General features: G+C 42.1%; 1 protein-coding gene across 1 annotated transcript in view; it reads left to right on the top strand.

The window, feature by feature from the left end:
* LIMCH1 (LIM and calponin homology domains 1) overlaps positions 1 to 24,607 on the top strand; it is a 113,157-nt gene that overhangs the window by 68,027 nt on the left and 20,523 nt on the right. Inside the window, exons 14-19 of the mRNA XM_035896755.1 lie at positions 954 to 1,202; positions 2,170 to 2,205; positions 6,896 to 7,022; positions 9,797 to 9,951; positions 10,147 to 10,549; positions 14,335 to 14,556. Coding sequence (XP_035752648.1) covers positions 954 to 1,202; positions 2,170 to 2,205; positions 6,896 to 7,022; positions 9,797 to 9,951; positions 10,147 to 10,549; positions 14,335 to 14,556 — 1,192 coding nt within the window. The remainder of the gene's footprint in view (positions 1 to 953; positions 1,203 to 2,169; positions 2,206 to 6,895; positions 7,023 to 9,796; positions 9,952 to 10,146; positions 10,550 to 14,334; positions 14,557 to 24,607) is intronic.

Here is a 24,607-nt window from a genome sequence, read left to right as displayed (position 1 = left end):
TCTCGTTCCCTTGCACCTGGCCCTGTGGGCTGTTTGCCAAGATCTCTTGATCTGCAAGAGTTGCTGTTGGCCCAGCAGCAGTTTCTTCCTTACTTGTCCTCAATTCTGTGCTGACTCTTTCTGCTCAAAAGAAGGCAATGCAGGGTTTCTGGCCCTTTTGGTAGAGTCCTGTAAAGGCTCAGGGCAGAGCTCTACCAGATGCAAAATTCTAACAGCATGTGGAAGTGGATATGCATAGTGAGATTGTGTTCTGTTTGCAGAGGTTTCTGGCTAAACATGAGCTAATTATTACAAATGTTTCCAGCTAGAAATAGAGGTGCTGGATGTGGTAGGTTAGGTGCTTGTCTATGGCTTAGCTGGTGCCAGTGACTTCCAAATGGAAAAGCTAGAGATCCCGAGATTCCTCGTGGTAATGCTCAATGTCTTCCTAAGCACCTTTGTTCAGATGCATGAGGCTATGTGGGGAAGTTGGTGGTTCAAACTTTCGAACAGAGTTATTACTAGCTGGTTGAGCCACATGCAAGAGGGATTGGAAAAGCTGTTGTTCATCAGCCTCTTCAAAGTACATGGGGATATGCCTGTGCATACATAGATGAAAAACAGGTGTACAGCTCAGCCAGGAGAAGAAAAACTGTCCTCTACTGTAGAATTGAACAGTGGTTTGGTGTTGAGAAGACCTTAAGTTGAATAGCTTAGTTAAAATATGTACTTAATACTTTAATCTTTGGTGGTGTCCAGGACAGTTTGTGTTTCTGACTTAGAGAAATGGAAGTATAAGCCCTCTCTATTAAAATCATGGTTTGTGCATCTGCCTCACTTAGCTTGTTGCCGATCAGCTATTTGGGTTTGTGGGGGTTTTATTTTGTTAACTTACAGTTACACTCTTCATTATGTATTTGTGATTTTTCAAATGTTAATACGTCTCTTTGCACCACTGCCTTTGGCTTACTCAGGCCTGAAAAATGTCCACAAGTCTGCATTAATAGCTCTGGAAAACCCGTAACACAACTGCCACAAGAACAGCAGCAAGGGCAGGAAAAATGCAATCTCCCTCCTGCAGGACAAGATGAGACTATTTGTACTGCCCAAGTGGGTGAAGGTAGCCTTAATGAAGTCCACCTCGGTCAAACGCCTAAGCTTCAGGAGGTTCCTGAGGAAAACAAAACAGAAACATTGTCATCCAAGGATGAGCATCTGCAAACGTGAGCTCTCTATGGTGTGAATCACGCAGCTTGTACGCCCCTGTGTGCACACTTCAGAATTCGATTGTGCGTTGCCTGGTGTGTTTTCAGTCCAGACTAAAATACTGTATGTCAGTAATACACATTTTAGAAACAAACAGAATAGTTGTGTAATGTATTTTCTTTTGAAATATTTGAAATATTGAAATGAAAGCTAATTGAAAGGAAATATTTGATTACAGCATACATGTTGCATTGCAAAAAAGATTTATGAATAGCAGAGGTTCAACTGGACTCTGCTTTTTTAGAGATGTGTATCTTGCTTCTCCATGATTAGAAAATGTTGCAGTGTCGACTTTTGTACTTGATATTCTTCTATGATAAATCCTAGATACAAATACGTGGTTTGCATGGCTCTAAACAAGACTGTCACTTTAGTGAATGCACTGCCTTGTGTATTACCAGTACCTTTCTTCAGCTACGCACACACACCCCAAAAAAACCACAAAACTAAAAAAAAAAAGAACAAAACAAAAAAGAAATCCTGTGGCTCACTTTCTGCCTACAATATTTGTCTCTTCCATGCTTCAGTAATGGTGATTCTGAGCACTGCTGTGGAATGTAACTGTTAAGTTTTGTCTCCATTCATCGCATGTGTGGCACTTAATGTATATGTTAGTATATTGTCTATTTTCAATAACTATTTTCTACACCTGTTTTACGTATATTTCAGCAGATTTTTATAATGGAGGCATTAGTATGGGGTCAGGGAGGGATGGGTGGTGTTCTTATGTAGTTTGACCTCCAGACAACAAGGTAAGTCTTGTTTGCTGAATACATAATCCTTGATCAGTACAATTCCTTTTTTGGTCAGCTTTACTGGTACAGGTTGGATGGTCAAGTGACAGTTGCCCAAATTGTATGGGTCCAGTTGCAATTACTACTTAATGTATTTATCAACACTCTAATATTATATTTGGTCTTGTAGATTCGGCCCCAGAACTGCTGTGTCTGATGACGCAGAGTAAGTTGTCTTGTGTTCACAAGATTCTATTTTAAACAACTTACACTGCATGCTTTCCCGTCTTTCTACTAATTTAAAATGCAGTTGATGCCTCATTATTATTTTGCAGTGTTCCAGCAAATAAATTTTTCAGAAAAGCACTGAAAAATGGAATGCACTATGGCTTACATTGCAGCTAAAAATAATTTTTATATAAAAGCCCATAAAAAATGAGCGTAACACTAATGGCCAGCTGTTGCTTAAAGTATTGTTTCCTCTTTTTTTTTTCTTTTCTTTTGTTATTCTTCTGAATTTCCATTGCCTCTAATCAGCTACAGGTAAAGAGAGTTGGGTTGAATCTGGGCTGGGTGTTGAGGAAAAAAATGAAGTATGACCTATACAGGAAGAAAAAAGAAATCCCAAAGTAAAATAAAATCCATTGTGATCTTTAGAATAATTACCAGGAAAATACATCTTTGGCTGCTCCTTCATTGTCTTTTAAAATTTTTCTCTTTAATCCCTTCTAGGTTGGGTTTAATAACGTACTTCATTTTTTTTAAGCTCTTCACCTCAATGCTTTACTTTTGGCAGAAGGAGTAGGACTGTGACATTTATTGCATTCAAACGTATTTTAATTGTGTATGCATGCATGGAAACTGTAGTTCAGAACAGTAAGCAATATCATTTAAAAATCTCTGTGAAAACATTAGCTATTCTTACAAAAGGCAGTCATTTAGAAGCAAAAAAATAGTTAGGAACTACCCCCATAATAATGCCCTTCATATCCTTCGTCTGTTCGCAGAAATGCATGTGTCCTCTGTCTCCCAGATTAAATCACAAAACAGAAACAGCATGGAGGGGTTTTCTTTATAACAAGTATATACAGAGACTCGTATATAATTTCTCACCCTTTCCTCTAATGATAAAGGCTAGAATCATGGACTTGAATATTCTTTACAAGATCTGTAATATCTTTATGCTGAGCTAAGCCTGTGTCCTCTGACCACGGAGTAAATGTGATTATTTTCAAGCAGCAGAAATCTGTTCAATCAAATTAAGAGATGAGATAAAAAGAGCATAACAATGCAGAAGTCTTATACTTAACAATGGAGACTTCCCTGCCATTTCAGAAAGCCTCTACCTATCTGATTAATTTCTTCATTTAGTTTCCCACGTATTTATATGTCTGTATTAAATGCAAGCGTGAGAGAAGGTACATGGAGATGCCTTCAAAGAGGCGTTGCAAAGCATTTGGCTGTGTAATGTGAGAGTAGTAAAGATGAGTAAATCATACTGTTTATTCCACATTGATTCTGATTTTGTTTTAAAAGGCAAACCAATAAATGTTGTCATCCTTTCCAGATGTGCCGCAGTTTCAGAGCAACTATTTTCTTAAACTGTCTTTTAAGTTCTTCTAAATGTAAGATTGTGGTTTTCCTTCTGAAGACAAAGTACCTAGGAAGAATCTAATAAAATCTGGCTTTCAAGTAGGAAAAATAAATTGGACTGACATTTAAAATGCTTCCAAAATGTTTGTCAGGTCTCTCTTGAAATCTCTGTAACTTGAATTCAGTCTTAAGACTAGATGCTGTTTATCCCGGCAGCAAAACTAGAAACTCCTTTATGAGACTGACAAAGTTCCCTTCGCTGGTTAATGAATGCTGGATATTGTCATCAGCCCTGGTCTGTCTCAAGGTCCAGAAAAGGCAATACTTAGTGTGCTGCTGATGATCAGCCCCATTCCCAGCTCCTGAAGAGACGAGGCTGAGTTCTGATGGTACTGTGACAGTCCAGTGTGAGTTTAGGCTTATGCTTTATACTTTAAGCCTGACAAGCAAATAACAGTGAGCTGAGATTTTTGAGTATTTGTTTCCTCAAGTCTGATTCTTTAGCCAGCCTGTCACTTTTTATGTTTTATTGGGGTTTCTTAAGTCTTAGTATGCCTGTAAAATGGTAATGCAGCCACATAATAAATGCCTTGCATACAGATTTTTAACATATTCTCATAGAAAGAAGATTTTTACCCTCTCACTTTCAAATTAAATAGTCTACATGCTCAATTCCTTGAGGATTTTTTTATCCAACACTTGTTCAGACCTGTTTAAAAAAAAAAAAAAAAGAATTGCTGCATGATGTTGTTGACAAGAACAACTGTAATTTGTGAGAATAAAGTAGTGTATCTCCTCCCAAAGATCTAGCCCTCCAAAACACACTGTTGGTCTGCACGGTGTTTTTTCCCAGATCTTTATTAGAACAGCAGGTCTGGTACACTGGTCAGCAGAAAGGCCTCTTGCTTCCAGACAGAGTTTGGATATAATCCCCAGAGCTTTGCTAATGGCAGAAAAGTCATGAATGTGGATTTGGTACAGTTACATCTCCCCCATCTACTTGGATACTGTGTGTCTGCTGGCCCAGCGCATGGTTGAAGGAAGGAGTAAATCTAGTTCTGTTCATGGAGGTGTTAGTGATGGGCTGGAGCCATTTGTAGTTTATGTAAGAAAGAAATAGGACGAAATTATGTGGGACTCATAGTGAAAGTGTCTTTTGGCAGAAGCTCGGTTTTGGCCTCTGATTCTTTTCTAAGGATGAACTTGTCAGGCAGAGAAGTCGATGTAGACCTTTCAGTTGGCTTTGTCTGTGTATTCAGGAAAGTAGGTGGTTCTCCTTCATGGTTACTACATGCTGGTCAGAGCAGAGCACAGTGATTTGAGATGTGACTCCTGCAGATTGCTCTCTTGGGAAGATCCACTTGTGCAATAACACGTTGCTGCAGAGCTGATGTTTGAACCTACCTGGTTGCTTATCCATGGCATTGAAGGCCCAGCAGCAGGAGGTGACAACTAGAGTAGAAGATGCAGGTGGAGTTGTAGTGTGTAGTTTGATTCCTGTCCTAGGCTGAAGTCTTTTCCAGAGTACCTTTTTTATTGCATTGTTAATAGCCATAAAACCTTTGGGATTGCTCTCTCTCTGCACCCTGAGAGCCTCGAGTGAACACAGGGAATAAACACTAGTCTTGCATGAGGACATCAGGGGACTCTTGGTAGAAAGTATTTTTATTTTCCCATCTCAAATGGCAGAGGGTGAGTACTCATGCACTCTACTAGAACCAATTATCACCATTTCAGGTCTTCTGTTTTCTTCTGTTGTATGTGAATGAAAAATTCTCTGACATTTGAGAAGGGTACAAGAAAGGAGCTACACAACCAGTTTGACCCAGTAGGCGCAGGATGGCAAATATTTAACACTAAAGGTTTTTCTTTGTGTGAGTTTCAAAAGCTCTTAAACTGGAATAAACCCTTTAAGGGTGACTTTATTACAAGTTATGCATCTCCGGACCTACCAGTCTGCAAAATATGACTGACACTTAAATGTTCTTTAGTAGGTGATATGCCTTTAGTTTTAAAAACAACAAAACTTGCCATCTCTTTAGGTTCTGTTATTTAGGAGTGCTCCAGTCAAGTCCTGAGCCATGTAACCCTTAAAGTACCCACAGAGAAAGCCAAATTAGTATACCCCTCAGCATTCTGTTTAAGGGTGAAGCACGGTAATATGCTGACCTCACTGTTCATGCTTAAAGGCAATAGGATATGTATTCTGTCCTTCATTTCTGAGTAAATACCTACTAACAGGATGGGATCTGTGCATGTCCTTTTCCATCCACTGTCCAGACCTTTCAGTTTTCCCTTGAGAGTTGTTCATTCCCATCTTTGCTTGCCAGAATACTAATGTTGGCTAAATATATATATGCACAGCTTTCCATGTCTATTCACTTTGATTGCTGTAGACACAGTCACCTACACTTTTATTTTCATTGAGTGCTTCTCCTGTTAACTGGCTCACCTAAAGCTACAGATGATCATTTGAAGACTGTTGTGAAATCACTTCATATGGAACTGCATGGCTTTTTTTCTTTTGCTTTTTTGCTTTTAATGGCACAACTGAGGTCATGTTTTACTAGTAATAGGTAGTAGGGGGGGAGTAGTAAGTACGTTATCTTCGTGTGAAGATCTTTATATAATATCAACGGATGTATAATGTCAAACCATGACCTTTTTTTCCTTTAACTCTCCAAAGGTTAGGGACAGAAATAGAATGTGTAGAAAGAAACTGTTTTGTCCTGAACGTCAGCTTCTCCTTGTCAGGTTAGCCATATTAATAAGTTGGTGCTGATAGCATTGAGTTTCTTTGAGGCAGGGAGGGGAGAGGAGGAAGTACCATGCTGTTGGCATTCCATGTACTTCTCTGGGCAGGCTCTCCCCGGTTTCGTAGCAATAGCATTTAGCCAGCCATGCTGCCCCTAATATACTTCTCAAGCCTCTCTTGTTTTATGCTGAAATGGAAACTTCAGTCTGTGGTGTTAATTGGAGGGGGTCTTGAAAACTCACTGGGAAACAGATCTTCAGAAAGTAAAATGTTCTGAACTCTGCTCTGAATATAAGAGGTATTGATGGAGGTGTAATGTTAGTAATGCTTCCCAGCGAGAGGCAAAGTTGCAGTTAATTAACAAAAACAAGAGAAAATTGAGGAGTATAATGCCTGATATTCATAGGGATGCTAACTGGTCCTTCTAGGGGACTGCTGCTTTTGGGAGCTTTGTAACGGTGCAGGTGTCTGATTCTGCTGTAGCACCCTCATGTGGCTTTAGCTCTAACTAGCTGAAGAAATATAAGCCTCTAAATAACACTGCACTTCTTCTTTGCCCCTTGGTTAGGAGTATGAGCATGTTTGACATGAGATGTGAAGACGAAGCTGTGACTCAGCCTCATAGCAAAGCTCGCCATGAGAAGCTGCAGAACATACACAACCAGCTGAAAGAGGATGAGACCAGATGGCAAGACGTGAGTAGGCAACATGGTCTGCAGTGAGGCCAGCTAGCTAGGCAAAAAAGTGCAACCTGCTAAATCTACAGTTATTCTCTAGCACTAAAATAACCAAGAGCTTTTTTCCTTCCCCCCACACCAAGTGAATTGTTGGTAAAAACATAAAAGGTCATACTTTGATGTAAATTACAGAATACAAGGTCGTCTTATGCCTCTGCCTGTGCACCATATATTTTGCTTTTTTAAAAAAAAAGTATCTGTGATTAGGTAAAAATGAAAACAGAGCAGCTTCTAACTGCTGATTTTTCTTTTATAATATAAACTTTTAGTTTATCAACTTTTATAATTAGTAAGTACCCAAACTGACAAAATACAAGACTAAGCAGGACAGTGAATAAATAGGTCGGACTTGGCTTTAATAAATTTGCTACCAGTTTCCATCTTGTCCACACAAACAAACTACCCTTCAAGTTAGCTACACCCTGCTTGGGTTCCAAGTCCTTTCCAAACCCTCTGTCCTCAATGTTTTCTTTAAGCTGTCCTGGCATTTGGCATTATCTTCAGCAAATTACTAAGGACAGAAAAGTATGATGTGCAGGTAAGTTAGTATCAGGAGTTTTAGTATCAATCCTGTTCATTCCTAAAGACTGATTTTAAATGAGGAATTCGGGGCATACTTTTTAATCTAAAAACAAAACCAAAAAACACATCTCTTCAAGCAGCTAGTACAGCAATTTCCCATTATAAGGACAGCTACTGTGAAAACATCTCAGAGAGGTTTTTTTCAAGGAAAAGTCAAAAAAAGGACAGTATATCCAACTAAGAAATAACTTGCCATAGTAGAACAATGAAGGATTTCAGCTGAGAGGTCTGCATATGTGGGAAGCCATAATTTCCCAGCAGAGATAAGAATGAGTCCAAAGGCATTCAAAAGGTTTGAGAACTCTGCTGTTGAATGGAAAATCCTCTGAGCTAAAGTGCGTAAGTTTTCCAGGCCCTCAGCACCTTCTACACTGAACTAAAAGTTCTGAAGAGGCACTAAAAATGCCCTTACTGGAATGTCCTTGGCATTCAAAGAGCTTTATGGAGGCGACACTGCATTCATGGTCAGATATTTTTTATATGCCCATGCTGTAAATTTGCCAACAATTAACGGGTTTATGGCTTTTTTTAATTATTGTTATTCTAAAGCATCAGAGCTGGAAAAGATAAACATGTCTGGATTTTATTTATGAAAAGAGGAGGAGGGCTTATGTTTTGAAATTTGCTAATGAAAAACTAATTTCTAAACAATGGGCAACAGCAGGACTAGCTGAATAAAGAAATGCTTTGGTGCTTCAGTGAGAATAATTAGTAACTGAGGAAAATGAAAGGCTTATGTTTCAAGAAGGGGATTTTATAGACTGATATATGTAGGTCATGTGAATAAATACTTTAATGAGCATTCCCTTGAGTGTAACGTCAATAATTTGTGGTTTTAAGCTAAATTAAAAGTGACAAGGTTTGTTCCTGGTTTTAATAAAATAAGTTATGCTTGCAGTACCTTCTGCTGTTTACCAATAGAAATGCAATTAAAATATTTGGAAAACCATGTAATTAATGAAATAGCCTTTGAACTGAGTATGTGTACAGAATCTCTGGTTTTTATTAAAACCAGAATTTGTTAGAGTGCATGAAGTATAATCTCTCTACTAATTTCCTAATGTTGTAGAGTTAGTGATAAATGTGCTCCTACAGTTTCCTAGGAAGTTATTTTTCTTTGCAGAAGTTCTGCAGAAGTTTTTTTTTACAGGTAAAATTTTGTTCCTTTACTAGTTGGCTGCAAAGAAATTTTATAGCTTAAGAAACTTGTTTACTGTAATACTTTTACTGTAAAAAAGATCTTGTCTCTGTACCCTCCAGGACTTGTAAATTCGTAACCCAAGCAGGATGCAAGGCATAGGTTCCCATAACAGGTATCTTCTGTGACTCTCTGGTTTAGTGTCAGGCTAATTTTGCAAGAAAGGTAAAGAACCAGAATCAGTGGATCTTCTGGACAATTTTGGGCAGGCAGACTCCAAAAAGAGTAAGATCATTACTTCAACAGGGACATATCTATATAGCTCGATACAAACCACAGGCTTTTTGATCTGTCATGTCTCACACCAACCAGGTGTGAGCCACTTTAGTCCTTAACCGGTGTTGCTCAGATCTGGGTCCACAATATTGACGTGTGCCCATGAGGCAGAATTTCAGTTTGGATGCTGCACTGCATTTTTCACTGTCAAAAAAAAAAAGCATGGGTCAACTATGCTTGCATGTACTTGGCTGATAGCATGGGCAAAATATGGGACTATCAGTTCTCTGAGGCGGACTGTCAGCTGTCCAAAGGCAGACTATCAGTGCGGCTGTAGTTCACAGTAGAACAATGTCCCTTCCTCCAGTGAACTCCTGCCTCCCACACATCTGATTATTAAAATTCTTCACCAAACATGTTTTTTCTATTTCATCTTTCTGGGGAGTCAGGTTTTGTCCATAATGTTGGCCCAAGTGAAAATGAGTGCCCTGACTGGTCCTTTTAGCCCAAATTTCCTGGTGTTATTACCTAGTGTGCTTTTGCAACACTACAAAGCCAAAAAGAAAATACACCAGGGGAGCTATGAAATCTTTACTGGATCCTGCTGTTAAGAGAAAAGTCAGTCAGGCAACACCTTTATTTTATGGTATAATCTCCTTTTCTCTTTAAAATAAACATCACTGCCTGTTTTTAGCTATTTGCAACTCTGGATTCAGGTGCCTTCCTTCTCTCGCAGGACCTGGCTCGGTGGAAGAGTCGTCGAAGGAGCGCTTCACAGGATTTAATAAAAAAAGAGGCTGAGAGAAAGAAAATGGAAAGGCTGTTGTCTGGAGATGGAACAAATGAGCGCAGAAAAAGCATCAAAACCTACCGAGAAATTGTGGAAGAGAAGTATGTTGTTTTACTGAAGTATGGAGGAATGCTGAAAATACCGTGTGCTCCATAGATGATAGGTAGCTGTGGGCAGCCATGCCAGCAGGCCTGGAGTGAGGGAGAGGGAAGGATTTTGATGGAGCAGAGGAAATAGAAGTTATTTCCAGGGTTAATTTTAATGCAGTGGTCTCTCTTGTGTTGTCTCCATTGCAGAGAGAGAAGAGAGCGGGAGCTTCATGAGGCATACAAGAATGCAAAGTCACAGGAGGAGGCTGAGAGCATCCTCCAGCAGTACATCGAAAGATTCACTATCAGTGAAGCTGTCCTTGAGCGTTTGCAGATGCCAAAAATTCTGGAAAGAAGCCATTCAGTGGAGCCAAATTCCCCACTGGAAGACCCAAATCCTCTGAGATATTTAAGGCAACAGTCGCTGCCTGCTCCAAAATTCACTGCCACCATTGAAGCAACTATCGTTCCCACCGCTGAACTAGAGCCCAGCGGTTCAATGGGCCGCACGTCTCCCAGCAAAAGTGTTGTCTCCAAGGCCGTGCCTATGCTGACACCCAAGCCTTACTCACAACCCAAAAATACACAGGAGGTTTTAAAAAACTTTAAGGTAGGATACGTTGCACTCCCCAAAGTCAGTCAGGAGGCAAAGAGATCCTGACTGAATCATCTGAACATACAAATGTTTAGTGCAATTAAGTAGAAAATGGTTGCAGCATTCTGATGTTATAAAACTCAGCTTCGTGCTCTGTGCTGCCCAGCCTAGTGGTCTCTTCTGGGTTACCAGCCTTCTTGACCTGTTCAGACTGGAATATTTGTGCCGGTCATTTTTCCTCAGGCTAAATTTGTTTGGGGAAAGACAGGGAAAGGGAGCACTCTAAGAAAATAGCAAGACGTTTCCTGAGAAAGAGGTTAGGAAAGAGAATGTTGTCATGGTTTCTTTGTTTTCAAACAAAAGGGAAGGGGCAGGGAGCATGGAGGCCCTGACTTTTGGAGCAAGTCCTGAACTGGCTTTTTTGTCAGGAGTCTGATTTTTGCCATACCAAAACAAGTCTGTCCCATTCAGCCAAGTCGTAAGTCTTTGAAACACTGCAGTGTGTGTGCATTCATTGTGGAGAGTCCCTACTTCAGAGTCAAGAGCCAGCTCACCCAAAGATACTCTCTGTCCTAAACGTGCTTCTCACCAAGGATGAATGGGGAAAGGTGCTTCACTGGCATAAAGAGGGGATATAGGCTGTCCATGCAGGTTTAGGGAAACAGATTGGTATTGGGGCAGCAATGTAACTGGGGATGGCTGGTGAGAGAGGGGGAATGACTCTGTTGGGTTGCAAGAACTGCACAAAGACTATTGGGAATAAAAGAAGTAAGAGCGCTTGGATGAAAGCAGGGCTGCCTGGAATAAGGAGCCAGCTATGGGATTTGTGGGGGAAGGAGAAGAGACTGAAACTGGCATAGGAAACTTGAGGAGTGTATCTTTGGACTGGGTGGATGCGGAGAATGGGAGTAAGATACTGAACCAGTGATGCAGAAAGCAAAGAACTGGGATGTGTTAAGAGAGAACAGGCTGGAATAAGTCAAATTTGAAGAAATCTGCTCTCTCAGTGCCTGTACCAAAACTGGAGCTTCCTCAAGTCTCATTGTAGCCTTGTTGTAAGCAGTGCAAAGGCTACTGACACGGATGCCCCCAGCTTGTAGAGTTGGGGTCCCCTTGTGTCTGCCATTGCTCTCTGATGCTTTGCTAGTGGCATGCAGGGGTCCCTGCAGCCCTGCTGATGTCCCAGTAGCGTTGCTACCATGTATACTTAGGTTGTTTACTTTTTAAAAAATAAGTCAGCTCTGTATAGATAGTGAAAAAGAGTGTTGTGATGTCTGTAATTTCTTGAAGTCTGTCCCAGTTTGTGGAAACCCGCCGGCCATGTTTCCTAGTTGAAATGTGAAACTGGTAGTTCCTATTTCTCCTGTGCCTCAGTTGGTACTCCCCTAGAGTTTACATTTTAGACATCAGTGAATTGTGGATCTTTGGTTTTTTTCTGATCCATGCCACTTTTTTCCTCAGCAGACCAAGATATATGTGTGTGTCACCTTCATATTAATGCATATATAGTTCATGTGGGGAAGAAACTAACCCATGGGTGCTTCTACCCCCCACCAACCACCACTAAAAGTCTGTCTAGATCTTGTTCGCTTGATGTGAAAGAATGTGATTAGTCTCAGTAGGAATCATTCCCTAGCACATGTAGCATTATTTTCCCTTGAAACACCAGTCTGTCGACCATTCTCAGCTCTGGTGACAATGTGTTGACTTGCTCCAGATCAGAAGGAAGGGAGTATGTTTGTTTAACTCGGCAGCCAGGGTATCTGTTCTGATCATTCAAACATTTGGTTTTCCTCCCTAATATAAATAGAGAAATGTCTTAGTCTAAACAGAGACACTAAAATGTATGGTGCGGCCTGCCAGTGTTTTCCTGGCTTTTTTATTTCTGAGATCTTTCACAACCTGCCTGTCTAGTGGGTAATCCAGCACACAGTCCCAGAAGATGTGGGGCTCAGTGTCTGCTTGCACTTGCATTTGGAAGTGAACCCTAAGAGTGGTACTGTGTTGAGTGGATGATGGCAGTGAGGAAAGGGAGGGAACCTTTTCATCTGAAAAGCAGTCAGAAGGGGTGAAACCGCTTGTGGAGCTGGGCTGTTTCTTCTCTTCCTGGGAGCTGGTTTCATGAGATGCTAATTGCATTCACCTGTCTGTCAGAGCTGAGGATGCCCAGCACCTCAGAGGTGGCCTCTTAGTTAATCACCCTCAGACAGAGAACAGAACTCTGGATGCACATATACAAGAAGTCAGCGGGAGGAGTTTGCCCTCAGCCTAGCACTGATGGCATACACTAAGGTGGAGTGCCGCTCTTGAGGTACCCAAGCTCTTCACTCCAGAATTACAGTACTGAAGATAGGTAAAGGGTGAAATAAGGAGCGGGGCAGGGACGACAAGATGGGAAGAACCTTGTTTTCTTAAACTGTGTTCCAGTTCGGTAAAGCAGTTTTGACGCTTGTTGCATCAGTTTTCAATAACAGTGAAATAAGTGAAAAGTTCCCATGGAGTGGTTTACCTCCGAGCTTGTTTTTACATGCGTTTTTTGTTTATGCAGTACCTGTGGTGAAACCTGAAATGACTAATCACCATATATATCCCAGATAGCTTCTTTAAGAAACCACTGACCTATGCCATTATTCCCCCAAAGTCCAATGATTAGCAGAGAAGAGTCTGTCCATATTTACTTCCTCACCTTTGTGTTGTGTCCTGTGATGACCTTTTTGCAAGGAAGGATCTCTGTGCACAGAGTGGTAAAGCCCTGCTTCAAATCTATTTAAAGCTCACCCCTGCTGACAATCCTATAGACATCTGTGCTGTAGCTAGGCGGGAGCAAAATGCTGTTACTGGCACCTGGTCCTCTCCTGGGCTTTCTCCAGCTGGGCCCTCTTACAGTGAATGGCTTGTGAGTTCTTCATAGCAAGGCTTTTTTTCACGTCTACCATGGTTTCTACAAACAGCCCTCCAAATTGAAGGAAGTCTTTACGTGCCGCCTCCATTCAGAACATAATTACGAAGCATTAAAGTCCCAAGAGGAAGCTGTGTCAGCGTGCAGAAGAAGAAGCTAGAGTTTATTTTCTATTTTCTTCCTTGCTAGCCGAGGAGCTAGCTTGACCCTGACAACAAAGTAGTTAAACTGTTTCTGTGCTCTCCTTTTCATGGAGACTGCATAAAATCATTTTCTGGGAAAGCAGGTATTTATTTTATCGCCTCATGGAGAAGGCAGAATGCCCAGTTTTGTTGGTTCCTTAATTCCCTGTTATGAACAGTAAAGAAAGAAGTGGATGAACTCTGCTGCTCCTGACCCTTCAAAGTTCACATGACAGTGCTTCAGAAAGCATGGTCTACTAATACTCTGGTGAGGTCATCAGGGTACATAGCAGTTCATCAGTGTAATTAGTCCTGGAGAACCTGCTTGACTCTTGCATGAGGCAATGCAAACCCCAGCATTTAACATAAATCTTTGCTGTTCTTTTAAAATCCATTGATCTGTGATGCACACAAAGGGTGTCTGTATGTTACTGGGAAAACGAAATGGGGCAATCCAGAAAAATTACTACCTTCTGTCTGTATTTTGTTTATGACCTCCCTGGAATAGGGATTTCTTCTATCTTGGCCCGTTGAATGAAATATGTGCTTGGCTCTGTCCTTCACTGATGGCAGAGACTGTGTTAGCAATTGTGGCATGTTGAAGTCCTAATTTCCTAAATTCCTTTGAATGCTAACTGCCTCAGCATTTACTGTATTCTTTTACTTACTGTATTCTTATAGTTATTTACTGTATTCTTATATTTAACTGTATTCTGCAGGTAGATGGAAAAGTCAGCATGAATGGAGAAAACTTCAATGGCGTGGAGGAGAAGGATAAAGAGTGTACAACAGTAACATTTACTCCTTCACCAAGCAGATCTCTGAAAATTGACGGAGTAGCCAGAGGGGACAGGCCCCCGGTAGAGTTGAAGAAGGACCCCACAAGTGTCGAGCTCAGTTTACAGAGGCCTGCCACTCAGACTGTGCACAAAGAGCCAACAGTAAGACCAACACGAACATACCAGCCTTACTTTCTCTGCCAATTTTCTGTCTCATAGAATATTTAATCACTAACTAATGAAACCCGAGTGCTTATGTTTGCTTTATTTCAAGAGGGTGTGCCTGGACCAGGAAAAAAAAAACAAAACCAAAATTCTTTGTAAATTAAAGGCGTCTTCCTTTGGGATGTGGGTAGAGAAATGGGAGGGGAAGATGCAAAAAACTTATTGCAGCCAGCGTCTCTTTTTTTTCAGATGCAGCTGATAAGCATGTTTTAAATGTGCTGGGCCAGGGAGAAATCGACTCTGTGTCCCAGCTATTGTGCAGATTTATTCAGCGCTTCTCCTGATGTTAGCTGATTAGATCAGCAACATAATTGGACTGTGCAAGCCATTATAATTAGTCTCAGTTTTCAATTTTCAAAGAAGAGGATGTGGATGTGCTAGCAGTTTTGAACATTCAGCTTTCATTCCCCTCTCAGAAATATTAGAAAAGGGGATAAGCTATTGAAATGCTCGGAGGGGCCAACATGCTTCTTAACTGCCTTCTCAAAGAAACAAATTAATTTTACCTTTTCATTTTTCTTTCCCACTCTTCCCCAGATAGAAGTAGATAGTAAAAACAAAACAAGGAATCAGGACCGGACTGCAAATAAAGTATGTAAAAGGGTTGCAAACAAGTGGCAGGAGAGGGAATTCTCGGTGTTCTTTTCTGTGTAACAACAAAGAGAATTAGAAATGTGATGAAAGTTGGAGTATGATAGTTTTTTGCTTTCATCTCAGATTTCATCCAAGCATTGGCAAGATGGATAACAGGGAGCGGGTGGGGATCTGTCCCGGGGAGCAATGGTTTATTCATGCCAAAGGACTTGTGTCTTACCTAACTCCCCTGCTTCATGCCAGTCTCTGGCCATGGACAACCAAGCCACAGAGCCTGCAACAAGCATGGGAGCTGGGATGTGCTGTGGGCACAGATTTGGTTCCATTGGAGGGAACTGGTGTAGAGTCAAAAGTGAATGATTTGCAAGAAGGCAGGCAGGGATGGCAGAGCAGAGGCTGCTTCTGTCAGAATGAATTGGCTGTAAGAGAAAAGTGAGGTAAGCATTGTGTCTGATAGGGGAGAGCTGGTAATGGGAATATTTGGAGGATAGAGAAGAGCCTCAGCTTGCTGTAGATTAGAAGCACAATGGCAATCAGAAAAGTAGCCAAATGAAAGTGGTACTGTCTCCTTTTTTAGGATTTCCAGACCAGTATAGCTGCAGAAGAGTTGAGAGTGATTTTAGCAACAGAAGCCACTGATAGGGCTTGGGTGTGTTTGTACCTGTTTGATGCCCTCTCATCCTTCCCTTTCTACAGCTTTGAGAAGCCAGCTGAACACAGATTTTTCTGTGTCCATTTTCTGCTTCCAGTGTCTTAGCCGTCATGGTGATATTGGCAAAGGAGGCAGAAGAGTTTGAATTCTCAGATTCCTTGTGACCCTGACATTTGCGGGATACCTCCTGGTTTGTAAGCTTGAGTGCACTTAATGATGAAGCCTTCCAGAGAAGAGGAGTGTGCACCCAGGTGGTGCTATTGACAGAGTTTCTCTAACTAAGGATTTTATATCGCTAGCTTCACGATTTCATCAATAATGTGACTGGGTAGTGCAAATCATTATAATTACTCCTGGCGCTTCAGCTTCAAGCATAGGTACGTGTGTCAAGCATGTCAAGGGCAGAGCAAGGAGAGGAGACTGCTTTGAGGGGGATCTTACATAAGGAAACAAGTGGAATGCACTGAGTGTGATGGGGGGAAGAGAAGGAGACCTGCTTGTGGCGGGAAGGGAATTTACCAGCCTAAAATAAGATTACAGGTTTTATTACAGGCTTTATTCCTTCTAGAAGTTTGCTGCTTTTTACCTAGCTGCTTTGTTCTAATTTTCCAGGTCCCCATGCCTTAAACTAAGGCATGGGTGGTAATTTAGCTATTGAGTATGGCAGGAGTGCCCTCATAGATGGGAAGGATTTAGATGCCAGGTTACAGAGATGGGGCATGGTGCTGATGCTTGGCTTCTTCACTCTGTGTGTTGGGGCACAGACCAGCACTGCTATAGGCAGCTCAGTGTGGATGCAATCGGTCTGGGGCCTTATCTGCAAGAATCAGGCAGCTACGCTGGGATCACTTCAGTCAGCCTTCTCCCTGTACCTATTTTACTTTGGTTTCTGGACAGCTAACACAGCGATGTCAGCCTGCATCTGCAGAGTCTGAAACACTAAACTCCTCTCTGAAGGTACAACCCCTCCTAGGAAGGTTGGGAATCCAAATTAGGAAAGAAAAGAGCCTCCTGGGCTTGTCCCACTCTTCATAAAACGTAGCTTCTTGCTGGGTAGGATGCTGAGTAACTCTAGCTGTCACTGTGAGCCCTCCAGAGCGGAGTAAGGGGTTTGGGTTTTGCCCCAGCAGGATGGGGCTTCCAAGCTACACATTCATGGAAAGAAAACCTTCTGAAGCTGCCGCTGTATCACCTTCCACAAGGAGAAACCAGGGCTATAGTTTTTGCCTGATGTTTAACCCTACTGAATTCTTAGGTGAGGAGGAGAAGACGACAGGAACAGAGATAGAAAAGCAGCTCAGATAGATAGAGCAGCAGAGCTGTCTGGAGTGGAAGAAATTACTACATTTCTTTTGCCTTGAGAAAACATTTACAAATGGTGCATGTTTTCTTGCTTTCACTCCCTTTTTTTGTATATTTCCCTTTATTGATATAGTTCTTGTTAGCTATGTCCTTCTCAAGCTTTGAATAAGATTCACAGGCACTAGTTCCTCTGCCTGATAAGAGATGCTGTTTCTAAAGGTTTTTTCCCTCTAGTTGCTCTGAGATTTGGTTTTGGTTTTTATTCAGTCATTTTCTGCCCTGAAGCTCTTTTGCAAAGTATATATTCCTTTTCTTATATACATTACCTTTGGCCCTCCTGTCCTCCCCTTCTGATTCTCTTATGTTCTTTGCGTGCCCCTTCCTCCTCCTCCATCCCTCTTACGGCTGCTCCCCTTGCTGTTTCAGTTCAGTTGTCAAATGAACTAGTCCTGTCTTCTCTCCACCTGGCAGGCTTCCCTTTGAAGCTCTGTAGCCTTGCTCTAAATCTGTCCGGCTGGCCTCAGGCGTTGTCTGCAATATGGGAAGATGCTGTGCAGCTGTACTTCAACAGCTCTTTTGGTCTGAAGTTGGAAAAACGGTTTAGTCAAGTTGCAACACTTAAAACACTAATATGATCAAGGTTTTTGGGGAGCTAGAGGAGTGCAGGGATCATTTTGCATGGGTGAGACCTCAGTGTCAGTTTTTGACAGAGAAGAGCCCCATTTATATGTGAATCAATAATGATTGGCAATCAGAGACTAAGTGGGAAACATATGTAACTCCTGCCTAAATCTGCTATGAAATGGGATGCAAAAAGCTGCAGCAGGTGGGAAGGATGGTAAAGAAAAACATTATCAAGAAATTATACTTGCATCTATAGTGTATAGCTAGAGAGCACTTAGATTGGGGGAGGGGGAAAGATTTTACAAGAGACTTACCTTTACTCAAAGTAGCTTATAAAATTTTACCTCTGATTTAAGACTAGAAAGGATAAATTTGGCCTATAAGCAGGATGAAAATACCCTACTAGTGTTTGTGAAGCAATGTGCTGCTGAGAGAGGCAGTAGGTAAACCACACCTCTCTCATTGCAGCTAGGAAAACTGGGGCCAAGACCCAAAGACTGATCAGTCAGTGGCAATGCTGGCAATAATGTGAGAATCATCTCCTCAACCCAGTTCAACTGGTCAGCCATTAGGTCGTGGTTTTCTTTCCATCATACAGAAGTTAGGCACATTACAAATGCTGAGAAGTTGTATCCTCTAGCTCTTTGAATCAGAAGTTGGCAAAGTAAATGTTTTGTTTTAAAACAATATTTGTGCAGATTAATTTGTCAGTGAGTAACATCACTTTATTTTAACCAATCTTTGTATGAGCGTTTATAAATCATTGCCTTGTTATAGCCCTAATTATAGCTTTGATTAACTAAAAAAAAAAGAAAATACAGACAGCAACTTTAAAAAGATGAGGGTGAAGTGGTGATGGTGGGGAGACGTTTTGGCTTTCTTTTAATTTTTCATTAGCTAGCTTAAACTTGTCTATTTCTACTTACTGCATGCTTGGCACAAAATAAACTTCTTTTCTATACCCAAGTAACACTCTCCTTCATCTTCAAAAATCCACTGATTGAACTGAGATTAAATTATAAGCTTTCTTGTGGTTGAGAATTGTTGGCCAAGCTACAGGATAGCAGGGTTGAAATCTTGATTTGTACATATCTGGTAGGACAAGTCTTTGTTCCTCGATTTATTACAAGAAACACTTGTAGAGTAAGTACGTCTGTTCCAGATTTGACAGCTTTGCCTGGAACCACACATGGGAAGATGGGTGGAGGGCTAGACTACCTGAAGGGAAAAAGGTTTAGGATGAGAAGTGAGAGCAGCAAAGCTTCAAAGCAGCTAGAAGAGAATTCTGCTCAGGATATGGTTCAAATCTAGCATCCGGGTCTCCCGTCCTCCAGATACCCATGCACTTTTCAGTGTCTGAGCGACAGGAGCTTATTTTACATCCCTACTGAGCAGCAGTAACTCTAGAAAAATTACTTGCAGGAATACTTAACACTACTTCTTGCAGCACTTGTAAGGCGTCTCTGTCAATTACTGATCCACCCTGATCTTTGGTTGTAATAGCTGATCGAGTCCCCATCCCTGGAGGTCATTAAAAGACAGGTAGACGAGGTGCTTAGGGACATGGTTTAGTGGTGGCATGGCAGGGGCAGGGAAACAGTTGGACTTGATGATCTTAAAGGTCTTTTCCAACCTAAACGATTCTATGATTCTATGATTATATAGCTGCCAGATGAGGCAGATGGCTTAACATGTCAGAACAGTGTTCTGGCTGTAGCACTATGCTGGCACAGCATGCAAGGCACTTAGCTGTGGCAGCCCGAGGTCGTGCCACCATTACCACTCACAACAGGAATGCTAGCTTTGATGAGGAAATCATCGTATGAAAATTTTAAAGTCAATGATACATGTACAATTTCAATCACAGAAGCTTGAAAGATATGTCAGGCAATTTCTACATGTGGCTATTGATACTGCAACCAGTTTCATTCCTGAGGGATTTTACAGAATTTAAACTGTGGTTCTCACCTGGGTCATCCCGATATCTCTGCATTCTTGCTGGTTCCAGACAGCTTGTTTTGTCAAGTTTTCATAGAAAATAGAGTAAAAATATTTCACATGGTTTTGTGTACAAGTAATGTTAACTGGCCTACTGTCGTGGTTTAACCCGGCTGGCAACTCAGCACCCCCCAGCCGCTCGCTCCCCCCCCCCCCTCCCTCAATGGGATGGGGGAGAGAATCGGAAAGAAAATAAAAAGTTAGAGCTGAGGGCTGAGATAAAGACAGTTTAATAAGAGAAAATAATAATAATAGTAATAATGAGAATGATAACAGAATATACAGAATATACAAAACGAATGATGCACAATGCAATTGCTCACCACCCGCCGACCGATGCCCAGCCCGTCCCGAGCCGCAAGCAGTCCCCGAGCCGCAAGCAGTCCCCGAGCCGCGAGCGACCGACCGAACTAACTAACCCCCCCCCGAGCATGACGTTATATGGTATGGAATAGCCCTTTGGTCAGTTTGGGTTAGCTGTGCTAGCTGTGCTCCCTCCCAGCTTGTTATGCACCTGGCCGAGCAGGAGAAGCTCAAAAAGTCCTTGAGCAGTCTGAGCACTACTTGGCAACAGCTGAAAACATCAGTGTGTTATCAACATTCTTCTGGTACTAAATCCAAAACACAGCACTATGCTAGCTACTGTGAAGAAAATTAACTCTATCCCAGCCAAAACCAGGACACCTACATTTTGATTTAATTTACAATATGGGTTAATAAAGTTCTTCTGTAGCTTCCGTTGGCATTGAATTCTTGTAGTAGTTGTGATGTTCCCCATTTTAGGAGCTCCTAGTTATTGTATTTTTAGGGTTTTGTAAGGATGTAAGGTTCTGCTACAGCAATAGGCAATGTGGCTATTTCTGGCTTGTATGGTCTTAATTAAAGAAATACTTGGACTGATATCCTAGTTTATGGGATAAAAATCTTGTCTGCCACAAACTGAACTAATTTATTTTCATGCCTGATAGGTGTTTGATAACACTGTATCATCAGCTGTGCTTGTGTCTTTGTTAAATGGATGCCTTGGTTAGCAGAACTGAGGTGTCACTTTGCCCCCTGTTACTGGTGTCCTCATAACCGCAACTGCAATCACAATATTTAATTTCCCATCATGGACTAAGGCTTCTGAATCCTAAGTGGGGAAGTTCACTCTAACTCCTGGGTAGCTAGATGCATGGGGTAATAAAAACACCAATCAGAATAGACAGCATTCTTCAGTTTGTAATGCTTGTGTGCCTTTTTCTTGTACAGTGATAACATCATCATTCAATTACAATATATTTATGAAAAGGGGATGATGATAGTCTGTGGTAGAAAAGACATGTTATCGGCTTTATCAGTGCAAGAATTTTCTTAAATGTATCATATACCTGTGGATATTGGTATTATAAATAGAATTAGGTATACTGGGAATGAGAGAGCTCCCCAGTGAAGTTGAGTTAATTTTTTTATAAATTACTTACTAATCAGTTTTATATTTTTAGCTGTATGTCACTGGCATTTAATCGCTCAGCAGAGGGAGGAGGAAGAGTCAAGTCTCATGAGCAGGAACAGAACTTCTGCAGCATGCCATTGTAAAATTCAATTTCTTTTTTTTTTTTTTTTACTTCTCTTTGAAAGAATTTCTATAAATAACATCTATGTCTATACCTGGTTCAGCCTTCTGGATATAGGTTATGGGTAGAGTTAGTTATTGCACTTGCACAGGATAGCTACAGCACTGTGTTTATGTTCCTAGGTAACTCTAGACCCAGAGGTGATAAAAGTGCATCGTGTCTGTGCATTCGCTGAGCTTTATAAACCCTCTGAGGTACCATTGCGGTTGTGCTCTTTCCCCAGCTCCAGCTGCCATCGGCACTTGACTTCCCTGGGTGCATATAACGCTGTTTAATGCTTTTTGTATCGGCCCTGGTTTATCACTGTTTATAGCTCTAAAGCTAATGAGATTGAAATTAAAGCTGAATTTCTTCTTTTTTTTTTTTTTTTTTGTATTTTTCCATTTGGACAGTTGCTTTTTGAGAGTAGAGGGTGAGTTCCATTGCTTTACCAAAAATAACAATAATATAAAAATTAGTAATTGAAATTTGCAACAATTTCTTTGGAAGGGCTTATGCTTTGGAGCAGTGGGTAGAGTTGTCAGGTACGTGCCTCTTGCTTTTCCAGTTAAAATCTACTTTGTTTAGGGCAAACCCTGAGGTCTCGATAACAGCCATTTGTTTAGGTTTAGCGGAAGTTTGTAGGTTGTAGAATGACAGAATAATTCAGGTTGTAGGTCTCTAGCTGAGTCTTCTGCTCAAAGCAGGATCAGGTGTGAGATCAGACTGGGTTGCTAAGGGCTTGATCATTCAAGTCTTGAAAACCTCCAAGGACAGAGATGGCACAGCCTGTTACGCTACCTGGCTGTCCTCATGGAGAAAAGAAATACTTACTTCTGCATTGAGCAAGGTTGGGAAGGGTTTCCAGTAGATTCTCCCCTGGCTGCTGTCACGTCAGGAGCCAGAACTGAGGCTGAAGGAGACATTTTCTTTAGTTGCAGTGTTCTGCTGGGGCTTTCATTGAGAAAGCTCTCAGTGAAACACAGGCTGACATGAAGATGGGCTGGGGAAGGGAGAGGTGGGTTATACAGGAGAAAAGAGCAACAGAATGGCAAGGGGCAAATCTCCAGGGCACAGGATTTGCAGTCTTTGGAGCATTTCTTTGAGGAAATGTCCCCATTTGGAGCACTTGGAGTTTTTTAGTCTATGTCTCATCATCTCCAGTGACTATCCCTCCTTGGAGCAGGGGAGCTGCATGCCTTGTTTGCTTTTGGTATAGGCATGCTCACAGGTGGATATAGTGAGGAGGAGGTCCTCAAACTTTCCATGCTGCCTCTTTGGAGTGTGTATTTCACCCTCTGCCTTGTCCATTTTGAGAACCACTTTTAGGCAGGAAGGGGATGTGTCCAACGAGCAACAGAACTGGTGAGGGGTCTGGAGCACAGTTCCTGTGAAGAGCAGCTGAGGGAACTGGGGTTGTTTAGCCTGGAGAAGAGGACGCTGAGGGGAGACCTTACCACTCTCTACAACTGCCTGAAAGGAGGCTGTAGCAAGGTGGGGGTCGGTCTCTTCTTTTAAGTAACATGGCCTCAAGCTGCACCAAGGGAGGTTTAGGTTGGACATTAGGAAAAACTTCTTCCCCAAAAGGGTTTTCAAGCATTGGAACAGTCTTCCCAGAGAAGTGGTTGAGTCCCCATCCCTGGAGGTGGGTAGGTAAGGTGCTTAGGGACATGGTTTAGTGGTGGACTTGGCAGGGTTAGGTTAACGGTTGGACTCAATGATCTTAGAGGTTTTTTCCAACCTAAACGATTCTATGATTCTGTGTGTCCCCATGCCGTGCCTGGGGAGGAGGATTCAGGCAGGCGGAGGTGAGGGTGCAGTGGAAAGCGCTGGGCAACGGGGCAGACAGCAGGCAGCCAGCCCCAGCAGCCTCCGGAGGAGACGTGCTGCCGCTTCTGGAGGCTCAGGGCTGTGATCTGGCGCCTGTCCAAGGTGGTGGCACAGCCCTTGGCAGCCGGGGGCTTCTTCTGTTGTTCCCAGCACTGCTTGCTACCCGCTGGACTTGCCCGGGTCACTGCCCCTGGCCATGGCCCCACACCAGTCCCCACCATTTCCTCGCAGGGCATCTTCCCAGACAGGTTCCCTGCCTCTCTCCAGAGCATGCCTCCCTCCAGAGAGGAGGAGAGGCAGGGATTCCCAAGCACCACTGACTGCAAAGCTCTCTGGCGCCAAAGTGTGTCCACAGGCGTTGGTGTCCTGTTGGCACCGCCAGCAAATGTCCTCGATGACCGAGCTGTGAGAGCCCAAGTCTGCCCTTCATGAGGCTCAGATGGCTGGAGGGCTTTAGGTTCATGTGGGTCTGCAGGGATGGGAAACAGGATCCATGCAGAAGGTGGAGGTCTGAATCGTGCCCCCAGAAAAGAGGAAATTTCATCTGATTTCCTCCCTTGCAGCTGTTAATAAGATGAAGGGGTGGGAGGAGGACAGGAAAGCGAGTCTACAATTACAATAGACTACTTCTGAAATATGTTACTTTTTATTTCTAAAAGCAGTCTGCTTTTTTTTATTTTCCTCTGTTGAATGTACCATTTTCTACATCTTTCGTGCAGTAGAAGCATTGTGCCAAGGCTGATAGCTTTGCTGCAGATTTTTCTCAATTTGCCTACTGGGAAAGTGAATATATGGTGGAAGCTGCTAAAGAGATTGGCTGAAGTGCTACCCTTTTTTTGACAGTGTGGTTTTAGCTCTGCAACAACCTTGTGCTGGGCAAGGAAGCTGGCTTTTCAAAGGGATTTGGATTATTGGCTCGATACGCTCTCACCATATTTTTTCAGTCCTCTCTTAATAGTGCTTCAAGTATTTCATTACCTTTAATACTGGCTCTGGCTTTTCCCTGCAGATAACAGATTGTTTAGACAACCGTGAAATAAAGGAAGTATTTAATTACTTTGCCACTTTTCAAACCCTAGTATGTGCTATGTATTCACTAATGCATACGTTTTTGTGTTATTCTGGAAGAGGAAACTAAGGGTGGAATGTATGCTTATCTCCAGCTAACACAATCCAAGATATCCTACAATTTTAAAAGCTTGTAGGAACTATTCCAAACCAACTGCATGACAGTTGCTGATGAACGGTTTGAAAAGGAGATTAAAGCCAGCGATTCAACACCCAAGCGGCATGTACTGCTCCGAAACATACTCCCCAGCTCCCTGCTGAGCTCTAAACCAGTCTGGTTCGAACACATTACAAAGAAGCAGCAAGTACAGCATTGAGGAATTAA

The sequence above is a fragment of the Egretta garzetta genome, unplaced genomic scaffold (assembly GCF_000687185.1).
Source record: "Egretta garzetta isolate BGI_Z169 unplaced genomic scaffold, ASM68718v1 scaffold256, whole genome shotgun sequence".
Lineage (NCBI taxonomy): Eukaryota > Metazoa > Chordata > Aves > Pelecaniformes > Ardeidae > Egretta > Egretta garzetta.
This window is presented reverse-complemented; position numbering and strand designations above follow the sequence as displayed.